Source organism: Podarcis erhardii, assembly GCF_964252035.2.
Source record: "Podarcis erhardii genome assembly, chromosome: 11".
NCBI classification, from domain to species: domain Eukaryota; kingdom Metazoa; phylum Chordata; class Lepidosauria; order Squamata; family Lacertidae; genus Podarcis; species Podarcis erhardii.
This window is the reverse complement of record NC_138501.1, coordinates 31699723-31718119: the sequence shown is the minus strand read 5'-3', so window position 1 is coordinate 31718119 and position 18397 is coordinate 31699723. Positions and strand designations below refer to the sequence as shown.

Below are 18397 nucleotides of genomic sequence, written 5' to 3'. Positions count from 1 at the left end.
CCACACATCAACAAACATCCCTTGGATGGCTTTCAATAATAATTAAAACAAACAATAAGGGGGGGGAATCCCTTCTTTGCAAAGAAGTAGCATAAAATAATTTATGACCCATATTTAAAGTGCAGTTCCTCCCAGAGCTGCTTGACTACCATTCACTTGAGTGCACACACCAGCCACTGCCATGTCTGGGTTGAGTCTGTTTATTCAAGCTCACCCATTTCATTGCTGCATGAATCCCTCATTTAGGATGTTCATAATTTTGTCCATTTTGATAGAAAAAAGTGAGTGAGCTGAGTGTTGTCTGCATGCTGGTGAGATGAATAGGTAGGTTTTTCAATTGACACTGAAAACATGTAATGGTCAGTGCCAACCTTATTTGAGAGTGGAGGGAATTCCAAAATTGGGACACTTCTAATGAGAATGTCCTCTACTGCAGTGGTTCCCAATTAGCTAAGTACTGCAGAACCCTTTTTGAAAATTTTGATATCTCTTTGGTAGTTTTTTGTTTTGTGAATAGTGCTTTGGACACCTTGGGTTAAATAGACCTCCAGTTCAGAACCACTGCTCTACTGCATACATGTTTGGCTACATTCTCCAATGTTTACGTTCTAAAATATTATTTATTTTATGGAGAGTATCATTAATAAAGCTAGATACTGTTTGGCTTATGTGTGTGGAAGATACAAAGAGACAACAAGTAATCAAGTTGTTTTCAGTGTTCATGGCTACTTTGCCATGCAGATCCCTTGGAATACTTTACCTCTTTGGTTTCTGATCCTACTTTTCTTCATCCTACTTTTACATTGCACTGGACTCCAAACTTCTACTTATCCATACCTATCTAGTCTCTCATCTCCTACAGCAATTTCATCTCCAACACCTTGCATATAGCAACTTTTTAGAATTCAAATGGCTTCCAATCCAGTGTAAATTAGGTCTTCAACTATGAAGAGAACCTGAAATCTAATTTTCGTTTAGTTTGGCCCTTTGTCAGAAAGGTAATATTTATAAAGAGGCTTGAGAAACAAGGCCAAAATCATATAATTTTGCATTGATTTTTAGAATTCAGCATAGACATTATGAGGGATCGGTTGCATGTGATTTCATTTTTACAGCTATATAAAATTCCTAGTATGTTCCATAATTCTTGTTAAGCTAAAGCAAGCAGGCAATATAATAAGATTGTTTGTTGAAGTTGGCTGGTAAGATGTATTTCTGTAAAAGGAAATGACCTTTTATACAGTAGGCATTTTCTTCAAGTGAAGGGAGTGGGTATCCTGTTACCTCATAGGTTTTTTCAAACCACACTGCAATCTTGATCCTGATAAGTAGGTCTGGTTACCAGTACACTTAATTCTTTTTTCTGAGTAAGAAGAAGCGGAGCAAGAGTCTTCGTTGGCTAAAATGAGTAGTTCTAGTTGCAATATTAGATTTATTCTTGAAAAAGCAGCATCCCTAGAAGTTACCTTAAAACCAGATCCTAGTATAGAAGAGAGTGGGATTACTAGTACTTTTGAGCCCTGTGAGGAAAACCTTGTTTTGTAAGTATTGATAAACTTGCTGTTGCTCACCTGTCTTTTGTGATCTACTTTTCATACAGTGCAGAATGATTAATAATCAATATTGTATTGTGAATGTTATATTTTAACTATCTGAGCTGTAACAATGTACTGTTATTGTGCACTAAAAAATAGCTCCTTCTTATTTAATTGAGCACGTCACCAAGAGGCTTAGATCAGCACTGAAGTGCTGTTTAGTACAAGCTAAATTAATTCCTTTATTTTTAGGCAAGAGTTTGTTTGAAGTAGCAATTCATGTTCTGTTGTTCTAAATCTCTTACAGAATTTTTTAAATGCTTTTTAAGGATAACATAGAAAATGCCACAATTTTTAATGAAGTAATAATTCCTGCATTTTTCGTACTTCTTATCTCATTGATGATGATACGCAGAAGTGAAATCAGCTCAAACATAAATGTAGTAGCAAACTGGCCTCCTAAGTGTGTGTAGCATTTGTTCATCTAATCTTACAGTGGGCTAACTGAATTGGGATAGTACCTGGAATACTTTCTAAACAGAGTAGCCTGAATCCTAAAAGATCTGACACCTTGAACAAGTTGCAGGAAATATATTTGAGCTTTTCATATAGCAGTCCCACATGGTAGATTTCATTTAAAAGTGAGACACTTCACAGAATGTTAAGGAAATTAGGGGATGAGGGAAGTTTTGTTTTTAAACAAACTCATGCAAGTCTTTGGTCTCTAAGAGAAGAATTATGTACACATCTACTCAGGCCAGTAAGTGTATAAAATTTCAGCTTAAACTAAGTCTTTGGATCCTGGCCTAAATAAATGTACCACTATATACCCACAGAGGGACATGACCTTGTTTCCTCAGTGAAGAAGGGATTGGCAGTTTTAAAAAAACCTCTTCCTGTCACCTTCTTCCCTCCCCAGTAGTATCTCTTTTTTCTGTTAATGTGGGAGTACAACAGTGATTGTCTAAATGTTACATAGACTCGCATTAAAGGGTATTTTTAACTTATTTTATGTTACTAAAAAGAGAAAAGCCTTCCCACATACTATTTCTTATGAACTTCAGCTATCCCAGTGTGTACCTAGATGAAGAAGAAAAAAATTACCCACAGTTGCCACATTGACACAATTCATTGTTCTTTCTTTCACATTTTCTTTGGAAACATTGTAAAAATTAAGCCAGTCCGTGTCTTGAAACATGCTAACTTGGAGTTAGGTTTCCACCACCAGTATACTCTTGTGTGTATTTTTAAGCCAAACTTTCATTGCCACATTTGGTAAAATCAATAGAATTACAGTTCATAAAGTGTTTAATTGTTAGTATGAGATTTTCTATGAAATGATTCCAATAGCTAGACACCCCAAACAAAATGTTCCTCCCATACTGCTACTTAAATTGATTATCCTCAGCCTTCAGAACACGTTATTTTTATTTATGCCTTCTCAGTCCCCTCCCCACCCTGATGGATATATTTATGCAACATTTTAATTTCCAGCATCCTCCCTCTTTAAAAAACAATTAGCAGCATTGTTGCAGAATTTGAAGTTCTGGGGCATGTTGGAACCCTTTTTTGTATCCTCATTAGTAGGTTGTGATACAAGTGACAACTCATTATTTTTCTTCCTTTTATAGAAATGAAGATTTGAAGCAAATGTTGGAAAGCAGCAAAGATTCTGCTAAGCTGGATGCTATGAAAAGGATTGTTGGGGTATGTTAGATTTTAATGTGCATATAATGTTGGCAACTCTGAAAGTTGTATTTCTTCATGCATTGAATACACATGTGCACACACACACAAATTTAAGTTTCTCAGAGTTAGTCTGAAACTAGTTTTGTTTTTTTTAAAAAAAGCTATTGGCTTTACTATGTATTTTTTGTCCTTATTAACATTAATTTATTCAGGAAAACAATGAACATGTGTTTTGTGCGCCTTAGTAATAGCATATACACACACAACAGACTATTATTTTGAGAGCTAGAAGCTTGTAGCTTCAGCACCTTGGATATGGACATAATAAGTTTGAATGTTTCCATTTCAGTGGTTATTTGAAATCTCTCCCCTCCCCCACTTTTCTGGTTACTGAGGACAGGCTAGCATGGATCTAGTTCACAATCTGGAATCAAAAAGCTACTTGAGTATATCAAAGGTGATGTCCAACAAAATGTTACCACCACCTCTTCCACCACCCCTCCTGCTATATCAAACTCCTCTCAGAAGTCCAAAGTATTCTATGGCAGGTGGACCTAGCTGAGGGGACCATGGGATCAAGTGCTCACTGTTTCTCTACAGAAGAAGAGGATAGGGAGAGAATCGGAACACATGGAACAGTGTTCAAAACTCATATATGCTAGGCGCCAAATGGCTCCTTAAACCAAGTTTACAGTCACCAAAACGGATTATCTAGTTGCTGTTTTTGGGTAAGACAGCTCTAAAGTCTCTTTTTTGTGTGATGGACTGACTGTGATTGATTATCAGTTAAACACCTGGCTAGTTCAGATGACAACCTTGAGTTAGGTTAAGAACTTTGAGAAATTAAAGAAGAAAAGTCATTTGATCCAGAGACAATCCATATATATATTGGCCTATTCCTACCTCTTCTTTTTTATGGTGACTGCTCCTGCTGAGGCTGCACAGAAAAATCATTTTGGTTCTTGAAATTCATTCAGATTGTAAAGATAAAATATAACTGATAGAATTCTAACACTGACGTGGAGGCAGAAAAATACACAACTATGACTAGGAATCCCTTCTGAACCAAGGTAAAACACCTTTCAGTTTAGGGAGGTGCTAATCATTGCAGGGGCTCCCCCGTCATAGTGTGGGTTCATGTCACAATAACTGTACATTACTCAGAAGTACCACTGGACTGTTAACAAGGGCCCCCATAAACTTCCAGACCTCTGGGAAAAGATTGTTTCCCTCTTTGCTTATTCACTTCTACACCATTTTTTAAGAATGTGGAATAAAATGATGGGATATTAAGTGGACTAGAATCTGGGAGACAAAGGTAAAACTCATTCATGAAATGCACTGTGTGACCTTGGGCCAGTCAAAGCTGTTGTGGGGATAACATGGAGAAAAGAAGATCCATGAATACCACCTTGAGATCTTTGGAGGAAAGACAGATCTAAACATAATGCTGAGAAACAACAACAATAATAAAAAGACTGCCCTGCCTGCCTACCCCTAATTTTGAAGGGGGGGAGAGAGAGAGATTTGAAATCATGAAAAAAACTTAAGGAGAAAAGCCTCTCGTATGTAACCAAGATATTCAGGGCTACAAACAATGAAAGTTTCATGCAGGTTGTCCACAAATCCAATATGCGGCTATTTGCTGTGACAGGATTGCCTGTGTGGGTAGTGCTGGCAGGGTGCAATCCATGCTCCCATACTGCATATGAGCTGTTACACATGGAGTTCTTAACTGAAACATCCCTGGCACCATCCTCCTTTTTGTAATAGCATTTTTAGTTTGTCAAAGGGTTTTATATTATTTTGTTCTCTCAAAAAACTTACGAAGTAGACCACAGTGCAATTTGAGTAAAGCAGCAAAAAGAACTGTACTAGCCCCTTCAAGACTAACACATTTATTAAGGCATAACCTTTTGGGGGCTCAAGTCCATCATTCTTGCTAATCCAGTAAGACATTTGCTAGCCTTTAAATTGCTACTGGACTGTAGTTTTATTTCTGCTGTGGGTCATGGCTAGCTGACTAACCCTTTGATTGACAGTGCAGCAGAGTAATGTACCCAATGATCCTGTGGCAAAGAGGAGGAATTTTAAATTGGGTCTGCAGATCCTGTGGATTCTTCTCTCTCTCTCTCTCTCTCTCTCTTTAAAAAATGATACAAAGAAGGCTCTTGCCAATTGGCTTACCAAGACGGAAAAATGTGTAGGTAGTATTCTACCTGATCAAAGTATGATGCAGCCCACTAGTACACCCAATTTCTCACAAATCAAAGTTGCCTCTGACAGACTTGAGCACGGTAAGGCATGATTTGGAACTACCAGCCACAGAAATAAATGACATGAGTATGCACCACCCTCACCAGTGAGGAACTTCGGTTTGTATTTACTAAGATTAAATACAACATATATCCTTGGAATGGAGTACATTTTAAAGTCCACAATACTAACAGCATTTTTGGTTCTGTAATTGGGACATGTAAATCTGCTTGGCTACTAGGCACTTTGTTTCTTTTGCCAGTTTACAGGTGCATGAGACCTCCTGGCCATAGTAATCTGGTTCTGGATTGTGATTGCTTTAAGTGGTTCAGAGAGCTGATTAACTACCGTATTTTTCCTTCTATAACACGCAGATTTTTTCTTCTAAAAAGGAAGGGGAAATGTCTGTGCGTGTTATAGAGCGAATGTGTGGTCCCTGGAGCCGAAAAATCATGCAAAAATCAAATCGCGGCGCTGCACGGAGAAGCGAAACCTGAAAAGAGGAAGCGGCTGCTTTCCTGCATTCTGCCTCAGGGTCTTACTGCCCACCCTCCTCTGTTTCGTTGCTGTGTTTGCTGAAACGGAACAAAGAGCAGGGAAAGCCCCTCCCCTCCAGGCAAGCTCCGGTGCTGCTGGGGGAGAGGGAGAGAGAGGGGGGAAGGGAGAGAGAGGGGGGAGGGGGAGGGAGAGAGGGGGAGGGAGGGAGGGGAGAGAGAGAGAGAGAGAGAGAGAGAGAGAGAGAGAGATGGCTGGCTTGGGTGGGGGGAAACTTTTGCCTTTCTTTCCTCCCTCCCGTTAAATCCCTCTCCTGCATTCTTAGCCAGCTGCTTCTCTGCACACCCCTCTAATGTCCCTTCTTTGTTTTTCCTTCGCTCCCCACTTAAAATGTGGTTACAAAGCATGGATCCACAGGGATCCTCAGGATCTTTGCATTGGGTCACCCCAAATTCACCATCAGATCACATAGCATGTCCATGGCTACAGCCTGCACCAAAAAAATCAGGCACCCACTGTTGCTTGGGGCTGCAGTGGTGCAAAAATGTGGTTTAAAAGCATGGATCCACAGGGATTCTCAGGATCCTTGCATTGGGTCACCCCAAATTCACCATCAGATCACATAGCATGTTCATGGCTACAGCCTGCACCAAAAAAATCACGCACCCACTGTTGCCTGGGGCTGCAATGGTGCAAAAATGTGGTTACAAAGCATGGATCCACAGGGATTCTCAGGATCTTTGCATTGGGTCACCCCAAATTCACCATCAGATCACATAGCATGTCCATGGCTACAGCCTGCCCCCCCAAAATCACGCACCCACTGTTGCCTGGGGCTGCAATGGTGCAAAAATGTGGTTAAAAAGCATGGATCCCCAGGGATTCTCAGGATCCTTGCATTGGGTCACCCCAAATTCACCATCAGATCACATAGCATGTCCATGGCTACAGCCTGCCCCCCCAAAATCACGCACCCACTGTTGCCTGGGGCTGCAATGGTGCAAAAATGTGGTTAAAAAGCATGGATCCACAGGAATTCTCAGGATTTTGGCATTGGGTCACCCCAAATTCACCATCAGATCACATAGCATGTCCATGGCTACAGCCTGCCCCCCCCCAAATCACATACCCACTGTTGCCTGGGGCTGCAATGGTGCAAAAACGTGGTTACAAACCATGGATCCACATGGATCCTCAGGATCTTTGCATTGGGTCAGCCCAAATTCACCATCAGAGCACATAGCATGTCCATGGCTACAGCCTGCCCCCAAAAAATCACGCACCCACTGTTGCCTGGGGCTGCAATGGTGCAAAAACGTGGTTACAAACCATGGATGCACAGGGATTCTCAGGATTTTTGCATTGGGTCAGCCCAAATTCACCATCAGATCACATGTCTGTGGCCACAGCATGAAGCACAAAAATGATACATCCACTGTTTCATTCAGAATGTTTTTTCCCTTGTTTTCCTCCTCTAAAAACGATGTGCGTGTTATGGTCAGGTGCGTGTTATAGAGCGAAAAATACGGTACTCTATTCCTCTTTTGGAAATACCATAAGTTTCAAAATAGAAAACTTGATTTAAACCAATAATTCAAATCTTTCCCTTTTAAGGGCGTGTATCTGGTTGAAATCTCATTGATTTAAATCAGTCCACCCTGTCATACCCTGAAAGTAGATAATGAACTGTGAGTTTATGTTGTAAATAAGCCAATGGAGAGATTGCTTAATGTTATAGTGAGAGAATAGCACCCAGATTTATAGTATGACGGAGCTAAAGCTTCAAACTCCAGCATAGATTCTACACTCACACTATTACAGCTAGGCTGAGCAGTTGCATTGCTGTTGTAAAGGGTAATTTGTAAAGCACTGGTTATGATATCCAGCATTTTACTGTGTTATGAACTGCAACAGGTTAGTAAAGAAACTTTCCTGATCGCAAACTCTTAACCTCTCATTCTATATAATATGCAATACCAAAGCTTTTAACATTCAGGCTATTTAAAGCTGCTAAACTGAAATGATATCTTGGTCTTTGAAAGACCCATTATGTTCTCTTGGGTTAATGAGCCATGAACAAAGGAGGATTTACACTGATCATTATGACTTAATGAGACAAAATACACTTTAAAAAGATCCTAAATACATATTTACATGGTACACTGCAGCTATTATGGTTGGTCAGTTAAATAATGCAAGATACATGTGAATTTTCATGATATATATTAAAGCTAGTGATATTCCAAATATACCATCACAACAAATTGTGTGTGTTTATAAATATGCCTGAAACTTTTTTCATATGTATTAAACTGCTCAGCCAAATTATCTGAGACCTGTTAGTGGGGAAAGCATTAATTCTGGAAATGGTGAAGTTAGGCTGCAATCCGGTAAACATTTACCTAGAAGTAATTCTAAAATCAGTGGATTTTCTGAGTAAGCATTCTTAGGATTGTCCTGTCAGTTTCTAACTTAATTTAGCTAAAACAAAACAAATTCCTTCCAGTAGCACCTTAAAGACCAACTAAGTCAGTTCTTGGTATGAGCTTTCGTGTGCATGCACACTTCTTCAGATACCGTAATTTAGCTAGGTATGTATCAGAGCAAAAATTCACAGGATATCCTGGCAGAGAGGCAGAAGATGACTAATAAAGTTGAATAGAAATGCCAAGAATGTTCTGATTTGCCTTCCTTTTGTGTTTGTTACTTTCTTACCCAATAAATACCAAAACTACTTGTGTTTTGTAAATCTTTCATACACTTTTCAGATTGTAAAAAAAAATAAAAATAGTTGCGTGGCTATCTAGTAGACAACTTGTGATATTTTAAAGGACACATTTAACTGGCTTTAAAGATTAAGATGCTCTGAAGAATTTCAGAAGTGAAATATAGTAACTTAATTTAAGTCCATGATAGCATAATCATGGACTTTATTTGAATTAGTGTGCTATAATTTTTCTGCATTGCAGAAATATAATTGTTATCATATAATTATTTATGCATTGCAGGGGGTTGGGACTAGATAACCCTTGGGTCCCTTCCAGTTCTATGATACTATAATAAATGTTTTATTTTCTGTTCCAAGATGATTGCCAGAGGGAAGAATGCATCTGAATTGTTTCCTTCCGTAGTGAAGAATGTAGCGAGTAAAAATATTGAGGTATGATAACAAAGCTTATACTCTTGCAATTTTATTCTTTTATATTTTCAATTCTACCCATGAAAGTGTTTTTTTATCAGAGTTCACTGTTAAAAATACTTGTAGATTTAACTGTATGCTGAAATAGAGGAAATCATGTACGGTATTCAGAATTTGTTTGGTACATAGTAAAGTGGTGAAATACTTGTTAGGTGAACAATGTGCTGGACAGATACTGGACATGTACCATTGGATCCAAGAACTTTGAACAAAATAAAATTAACCTCTGGTGCTTTTCTACAATAACTAGCAAAAGACTGCATCATGTTAGAATACTTATGTTTTATAGCAGGCCTCAGGTTTCTGCATGTTTCATTTCTTTACAGTGCTGTAGCAATAGAAATGAAACAACCTTTCTGTGGGCAAAAACTGCACTGTTTCAGTGCATTCTGAATGGCATTTTGACTGCTGGGAGGGGAGCTGGTTGTAACTTGAGGCTTGCCAAGTGACCTTTTGGATACTTGCCAATGATGCTGTGTACTCTGCCAACATAGAACCAGGGCATGGGTCATGCTTGTTCACTCATTCTCTTCTGTGGGTGGTGTTCCAGCTTAGAATTCCCTTTAAAAACTGGAATCATACAGAGGGCATGTGACATGGGTGGGAAGGAATTTTTGCCCTCAATACTAGTGAAAAACGTTTTGTTGTTCTAGTAAAATTCATTTTCATAAGAGCATTCTGCCCTAGTCTTGTTATATGTGTCATGTCAAAAGATGCAGAAAAGTGACCTAGAAAGCAATTGGTGGTGTAGAACAGAAATAATCAAAGGTTTAGTCAATAACTCATGAAGTTTGATATACTTGTATTGATAAACTAATTAAACAGATCTGCCTGTGTTCCTCAGCTCTAATATGGCACTGTTATTATTAGTTTTAAAGGGAGGAGTGCTGTAACATTGAATGAAGGTAAATGATAAAAGAATGGTCTAGGCACGAAATCAAAGTCCTCCTGCCTCTAGTCTCAGAGTGGTTTCAAGGAAAGTAGGCTTTCTCTGCACACCTGCAGTCATTCACTACAAAGGCCTCTTGTTGTCAGTGTTGATTGCTGCTTCTTCATAGTAGAACAACAAATAATTTAGTGGCTCCTAACCTTCTGTGATTCATTATCTTGCTTTTTGGCAGAATGGGCAGAAAAATATTTCTTCATATAGTGATAATAATTATAGCACAGCTGTAGTTAAGGGGTTTTCAGAGTTTCCAATATAAACCTTTATGGTCAATATGTAACTCAGAACAATTTTTTCTGTGCTTAGTTAAACATACACAGACTTCGTTAAGAACTTAACTAAAGCATACTTTTTTTAAGCCTAAGCAAGATCAAACTGACTAATTTGTAGTACTTATGAAACTAGAGCTTGGAAGCCTTTAATTTGTGAATCTGTTGTCCTAGGGAAGATACAATGACCATTCTTCATGACTGTGCCCCTTCAGAAATACACATTGCATAAAATAAGTTTGGAAGGCAAAATTCTTCCTGGACATCTGTTAGAGTGTATATTCTGAACTATATTAAATGATTCTGATTTGACTATCATGAACCTCAACAACTACAACAACAGAATGCAAGACCTGTGCTGCTTCATGTTCCCTCCCTTATTGTTCCTTTCTACCGCTTGTCTTTTGTGTCTATCTGCTTTAAGTTTATAACCACTTTTATCTATTAACTTTTATCCCTCTCCTCTTTAAATCTTATGTGCTTTATTTTATTTGCATGTTTGTATCTTATGCTGGTCTGCTACCAGTTTGTTTTTTACTATTATGAACTAATTTGTTTTTCAGATTAAAAAACTTGTATACGTATACCTGATGCGCTATGCAGAAGAGCAGCAGGACCTGGCATTGCTATCAATTAGCACCTTTCAGCGTGCTCTGAAAGTGAGTAAATGTCTAGTTAGCAGTGTTTTCCTGGGAAGTTGTCTGTCATTACAAAGGTACACATAATTTTTATTGGGGAAAGCAAAAACTAACTAGCTAAGGATGAGTAGAGGAATATTTAACATGTCCTAGAACCTTATGGTGATGATGCTGGACTACTTGGTATGGCTACTGTTATTAAACAGAGACTCCATTTGGGGGATCAGCTTTGCTTAGAAAATATTCTGGTTTTGCATATCAAGTATGCATTTGTTTAGTCATGTTAGTCACACACAAGCAGAAAGTTTGTGAATTTTGTAAAGACTGCTTTCCCTCATTCCTAATTTAAAAGATAATCAGTTTATGTAGCAGAGATGAAGTTCTTCAACTCTGATGTGTCATTTACATGCCTTTCCCAATAATGGGCTCAGAACCATGGGGATGTGGAAATGAGATCTTGCTACTGCAGTGAGATGTTTTAGGTTTAAAAAGGTAGGATCAGAAGCACATGTTTGACTGATTCTGTTCTGATTTGGGGGCAGCTTAGAAATTATGCAGTCAGTGCCTGAACATTTTTAAGCCTTGCTTGGTATTGACATTCAAGCTAAGCAATCCTTAGTTTTGATGTTTTACGCTACTTTGGCTGTCGCTTCTCTTTATTTTATCAGAATATTGTCTAAAAGCATACCAGATTTGCATCCACGTTTTATAAAGATCCTGCCTTCATCGCTTGGTAACATGCCTTTCTTGAAAAGGGCTTCATGCCCAGTTGAGAAAAGGAAAATGTAAACCTTGGCTGCTACAGACATGGCTGTCTCAGGCTTTAGAGCAGTTTTCCCCATAATTTGGGTTTGGATTGTGGGGTGAGCTCCGGTGCTTTTAACAACTTTGGTGGTGTTAAGAGTATGGAGAAATATTTCTTACGTGTAGACTTGAGTACTGTACAGGCTTGAACTGTGTATCAGTCCTGTGCAAACAGCAGGGAATCTAAAGAGAGAGACAAAATGTTACAATATTTACAATACAATGTTACTCCTAGATCCTTTAAATACAGTAACAAGCAATTTAACTATCATCATAAAGCAAAATCAAGATTTTAAATTTAATTATGAGGTACCTCTCTGGGTTGACAAAGTAACATTGTTGCAATACAGTATAACATCTGATATATCTCTTGCAGTTTTCCCTCTTTCTATGGACTACTTTGGTCCTGGGCAAATGATTCTCTTAATCTTGGTGTTTTCATTTGGAAAACGAGACAATGGTGACTTGCCTGCAGAATTATTGTTTACAATAGTAGCAATAAATGGAAGGCACTCTTTTGTACGGGAGACTATTTTGACTAAGTGTTGAATTATAACTAAGAACTTAAAATGACATTTAAAAAATAGTCTCCAGTACAAAAGAGCGTATGCTTGAAATTATCTAATGACTATTGGTATTTTATTTTTATTTTAGGATCCTAATCAGTTAATCCGTGCAAGTGCTTTGAGAGTTCTATCCAGCATCAGAGTGCCAATTATTGTTCCGATTATGATGCTTGCTATCAAAGAAGCATCAGCTGATTTATCACCTTACGTTAGAAAAAATGCCGCCCATGCAATCCAAAAGCTTTACAGGTATGTTCTCTAGCCATAAATATGGAAGATAGGTATTTAGTGCTCAGTAGAGTGTGTTATAATGAAGTTTAGCTACAGCTTTTGATAACTGCTTCCTGCTAATGGGCATAAAATGAGCAAGACAACTTTGACTAAAGGTTCTGAATTAACATAGTGAAGACCAGTCAGTGCTGTATATTTGCAGCACTTATCAAAGTTATTTCATTAGTCAGATAAACTCCTGCCATTAATTGTTTGATTTCATTTTGCATATATTTTTTGTTGTATTTAAAATAATTTTTAGACTGCTTTCCATCAAAAAATCCTTAAAGCGTTTCACAACCGTAAATAGAAGATCAATGAATTAGCACCAAACCGTTAAAACATAGCCTGTTGAACAAAACAAAGAAATGAAGCCTACAGCTTGACAGAATATTCTTAATAGAACTTTAAATATTTTATTTCCATGGGCAGGGTTGAAAGGACGGTGTGCAGGACTTGCAGCCCATTCAGTAAGAAGTAGCTTGAATAAGCCTTGGTGAAATTCATAATTCCACTCTTAAAATGAGAAAATCTGAATTCTTTTTGTTCACTTTTTAGCCTTGATCCTGAGCAAAAAGAACTGTTAATTGAAGTGATAGAGAAACTTCTGAAAGACAAGAGCACTGTAAGTAATACAGATTCAGCTTCTTTGTAATGCAATCAAAACTGTTCTTTTCACCTGTAACTTTATGGTACTTTAAACTTTAATCTGAACAGGGTAGAATGACTAGACAGGCAGAAGACACAGTTTGGCACTGTAGGTGGAGAAGCATGTTACCAGTGCCTTGCTTATTTCTTTTGGTTTATATTTCAGTCCTTTCTGAAAGGACTGAGGCCAAGAAGAGACATTTTAAGATCAATTCTTATGTAAATGAACCCATAAAAACTCAGTTGTCAAGTTTCTTTTTCCTTTCCCCTTGTGTAGCTGTTTGAGTGTGAATGCTGGAAACCAGTTCTAGAAGCAACAGCATCTTTTGAAAGATGTTCACTCTAAATGTCCAGGTAGCTACTGAGAAGGCTACTGTATTCAGATTAGTTCCTTAGCAGATTTGGCTTTAATAGACCCCACATAACACTACGGTATACAGTCTGGTATGGAGAGCATTTTCATCGTTAATCCGTGCCCTGATTATTGACATGTGTGAATCAGAAGAAAAATGGCATCCTCTTACAGTTTTAGGGAAAACACTCTGGCCACTGTTTCACTGTGATCCAAATTGTCATATGAGTCCCTAGGGTGATCCAAGGTGAATGTTGGGAAAGTAACAAGTTGCCATTCTATGGACTTTTTATATATTGGCTCCCTGGAATTTTGAATAGAAACAAAATGAAACAAATTCCTTCCAGTAGCACCTTAAAGACCAACTAAGTCAGTTCTTGGTATGAGCTTTCGTGTGCATGCACACTTCTTCAGATACACTTCTTCAGATACACACGAAAGCTCATACCAAGAACTGACTTAGTTGGTCTTTAAGGTGCTACTGGAAGGAATTTGTTTTGTTTTGACTATGGCAGACCAACACGGCTACCTATCTGTAACAGAAACAAAATGGTTTTCTTTCATCCTTAGACACAAAATGTAAAAGTTGTGGAGTGAAATGACAATCTTACCGCTATTTTATAGCAGATTCTTAGTTCACTGATGTTCAAAGGGCTTTTAAGGTCTCCAGCTGTGGGTGTAAATACAGCTTTCTTTTGAAGCAAATTGAGTGCCCATGTGCCCTGTGAAGGCTAGATAGGATTATCTGTAGCAGCTGACTCTTGGGAGGTCAAATAATTTGCTTGTTAAAAATGAGCTGAAGAATTGGTGATGGCTTTGTGATGAGATTACTGATGTGTTCTAAACTAGAATATTACCGTTGGGAAAATGGAACAAAGTAAGGTGCATGCTTTTAACATATTTAACAGATATGCTAGAAGTAATGTTCAGATTACAGATGTAAGGGTAACCTAGTATTTTCCAAAGTTATTGATTCAATGTTGATAGAAAGCTTTACTGCTGTGGTGGGAAAATAACTTGAGTTTGTGCAGATGCTGTATTGTGATAGATCTATTATCCAGCTATTAGAAGATAAATGACTGATCTTTACCAGCTTCCATGCTTCCAGAAAATTGAAATAAGAAGGGGAATATCATTTGGGCTGTATGATTAGGGCAGGTGGGATGGCCATTAATTTAAGAGAAGGAAATGTTGGCAGCATAGGCCAACTTGCACCATATTATCAATCAAACCTCGATACACTTCTTGTGATGACCCAGCACTCTCAGGTTTTTGCAACGTTAATTAGAATTCATGACAAAATAGATGCAAGGAAACATTTTGTACCCTTCATAATTTTATAGAAAATTTATTGTTATTAGAGGAACCATTTGCTTAGTGTGATTTTTTTCATTACCAGCTTGTCAACTAGCATAGATAATCTGGAGAAAATATGAACTCCATAGATTGGGTGTCACTTTTGTTGATGGTTCATGTAGTTTACCTTGGAGCGCAGCTAATGGCTGAAGTTCATAGCAACAGCACAGAAAAACGTGGCAACCAGTGAAAGACAAATGAACCATGTTTATTGCTTTAATATAAAAAATACATAAATGGAAAGCTGTATTTGAATTTGTTGAGCTCATGGGTAGTTTTGTAGGTATGATTTATTTTTTCTTGCACAAAAAAACTATTTAATTTTCATCTCAGTATGTCAGTGTCACTGTAAACTGTTTTTTGTTTTGTTTTTAATGTTTTGATTGAATCATTTTGTTTTAATTCAATGTTTTATGGGATATTGAACATTTAATAAACTAAGATCATCAGCTGTTTCCCAAATATTTAGATAGGTCCCAGCATAGTGGAAATTTGCTTTGAGGTGTGCTGTTGTCTAAAAACATGTAGAATCAAAATCAATTCAAATTATAGCTTGAATTGGAAAGAACTTACTGTTAATCATTTATGTTTAGCGCAGAACATGTTTGTAAATTCTGGCGTGGGGGATGGAGTGTAGTGTTATATGATGGAGTTGTTACAAATAAGTTAATATTCATATCTCTATCTTTTCATAAATGCAATGAACTTTTTAAAGTGGATGCTGAAGATTCTTACTCCTTGTGAAAGACCTGCCATTCTAAATACACAAATTGATTTTGCCCCACCTCTGTGTTTACTGAATTTGCACACCCTCTTCCAAGGTGTAGAAAGAACAGTGCCTTAGTTTACTATTAGTAGTCTTGGAAATGTCAATTTCTGCCTAACTGGTAATTAGCTAGCCAAAAAGCAACATTCTGAGCTTTCTGTGTGTAGCCTTAATTTTAGGGTAATATGAAATTTAAATTGAATATTGGCAAATGAGGAGTAACTATTCTTCATTTCATTCCCCTTAAAACTCTTGTGGAGAAGTAGCACCTGTAGCTACAATGATTATGAATTTTTATGTTTAGCTAAATAATTGCAGGTTTATAGGTTGTTTGTGGGATCTTGGTATATAATGTGTTTAGATAATGTAAATAGGGGGAATGGACAGAAAGAATTATTTTTTATATATGCAACATTTATGGTTTGTTATGTACTCAGGTAATGTTGATAATATTAATTAATGGCAGTGTTAACTAATGTAAATAGTTGTAAAAACTGTAGAAAGAAAAAGATTGTAAATGTCAACAATGAGACATTTTCCTCCTACAAGTGATGTGATATAGAAAATAAATGTAAGTATAATGCATTTTCTTTAGTCCTTTACAAATAATCAATTCCCTTCTTTATGGAATGAGTTGTATACATGCTGGGACCAGCAGGTACCAGTACATAGCAGGGCTGGAGACAATAAATGCAACGTCACGTTTATAGTTATTGGTAATTTGTGAAATCCCCACAGGACTTGGAACTTGTTTAGCATAATAGCAAGACTATATTCTGAGCTGTTTTCTTTCAGTTGTAATCGTAGGTGCATACTAATAAACCAAATGTCAACCAAAAAATAGGGGAAAACTCTAACAAGTGAATATCGTTGTATTTAATATTTTTCCAAAAGTGCCATTTCAATAAATTGTACTTCTATTTAATTGCTTACTTTAAATCATTGGGGAAATTTTAGAGGTTGAAATGCAGATCCCCAGTGCTCTGCTAGAAGGTGACATTAATTTTCTTACAGAAAGCGGCTTCACATGCATGCTTAACTGCATACATATCAGTTGCTTCATACAGAAGCCTGATCATAGTAACTATTTTGCATAGCATGTGGTGGAAACAAAACAAAATTTTATTAAAGCAGTTGCTGGAGGGGTGGGAAGAGATAATAGGCAATACACAGTGACAAGTGGTTATGTCATATTTGCAACTGATAGCTGACAGGGCAATGAGATGCATTATTTTCAGTACTACTTGTATTTTTGCTAACTCTTGTACAAGCAACAATTGGTAGATAAAAAAATCAAAAGGTTCAAAATGGTTTTTTAAGACTGTCTGAAATAAAGTGGCACACTGCTTATCATTCAGGAAGGTAATCTCATTAATCTTTGAACAATCCTAGGATGTAATATAATTTTGTGACAGAGAAACGTGAGAGTGTATGTGGCTAATATGTACCTTTTGTACTGCATATTATTATAGGGGACAGATAAAGTTTGAATTTGTTATGTATGTTTTAAGAGGTTGGCATATGATCTCTGGCTTTCTCTGGTATATATCGACAATACTATAGTCTGCAAACACTAGTGTGGATATAACTACTCATTTATGGCTGAACATTTAATATTTTTTTTATATGGACAAAGACTTATGGGTCCTTCAGTGATCCCACTCCTAAATTTGTTTTGATTTTAAGCATCACTGTGAGAGTCTGAGGTAGATAACACTTAACATGCACTACTCAAACCATCATAACTAACTGGCTAGCATATTTCAAATTTAAAAGCACATCATGCATTAAAAGTACATTAAACAAGGCAACTAAAACCTAAACAAAACATGTTGGGTTTAAAGGGAAAAAAATTAAAGTTCTCAGGTACCCAATCCATGCACGTTTTACTTGGGAGGAAGCCCCATTGAACTTGGTTGGGATTTACTTTTGAGTAACAGTGGCGATTTTAATCTGAAATCTTAGGCATAGTACAGTGCCCAGAGCTAAAAAACTGCTTGCATTTATGAAATTCCCAGTTGCAAAATGCGCCTGGAACAATGGGCGTTTCAAACACTGTGTGAAAGAATTGAAGAATGAAGAGCCCTCAAATATTCCATAGTACAGTGGTGCCCCGCAAGACGAAATTAATTCGTTCCGCAATTTTTGTCGTCTAGCGAATTTTTCGTCTTGCGAAGCACGAAATCCCATAGGAATGCATTGAAAATCAATTAATGCGTTCCTATGGTCAAAAAAAAGTCCAAACAAAGCCAAATTTGGTACAACAACAGTTTATTAACTGCTCTTTAAAGTCACACATACTGTAAAGAGCAGTTCAAAAATTGAAGGGAAAATAAATTAACTTTATAAACATGACAGAAAAACATTTAAAAATCAACAAAGTGTACAGTATATTTTCTAAGACTCTGGGGGACCACTCGAAGAAGGCTCCTCTTCCACTCTTTGCTTCTTGGTCAAGAACCTGTCCATAGTCTGCTGCTTTATCCGCCTTTTCAGCAGCTCCCTGAAAGACGACATGACCCTCGTATCATAAAAGTTCCCAGCGTCATGTGCCACGTGCTTCTCATGGTGGTGTAGATCTGCAAAAGTCTGCACCTCCTTCCACTTC

The 18397-nt window shown here is 37.4% G+C and overlaps 1 protein-coding gene across 3 annotated transcripts in view; it reads left to right on the top strand.

The window, feature by feature from the left end:
* Positions 1–18397, top strand: part of AP3B1 (adaptor related protein complex 3 subunit beta 1) — a 151446-nt gene that overhangs the window by 29535 nt on the left and 103514 nt on the right. For all 3 annotated transcript variants that reach the window (XM_081881182.1, XM_081881181.1, XM_081881183.1), the window contains exons 2-6: positions 3167–3242; positions 9061–9135; positions 10953–11048; positions 12486–12646; positions 13226–13292. In XM_081881182.1, the coding sequence (XP_081737308.1) occupies positions 3186–3242; positions 9061–9135; positions 10953–11048; positions 12486–12646; positions 13226–13292 (456 nt within the window). In that variant the 5' untranslated portion in view covers positions 3167–3185. The remainder of the gene's footprint in view (positions 1–3166; positions 3243–9060; positions 9136–10952; positions 11049–12485; positions 12647–13225; positions 13293–18397) is intronic.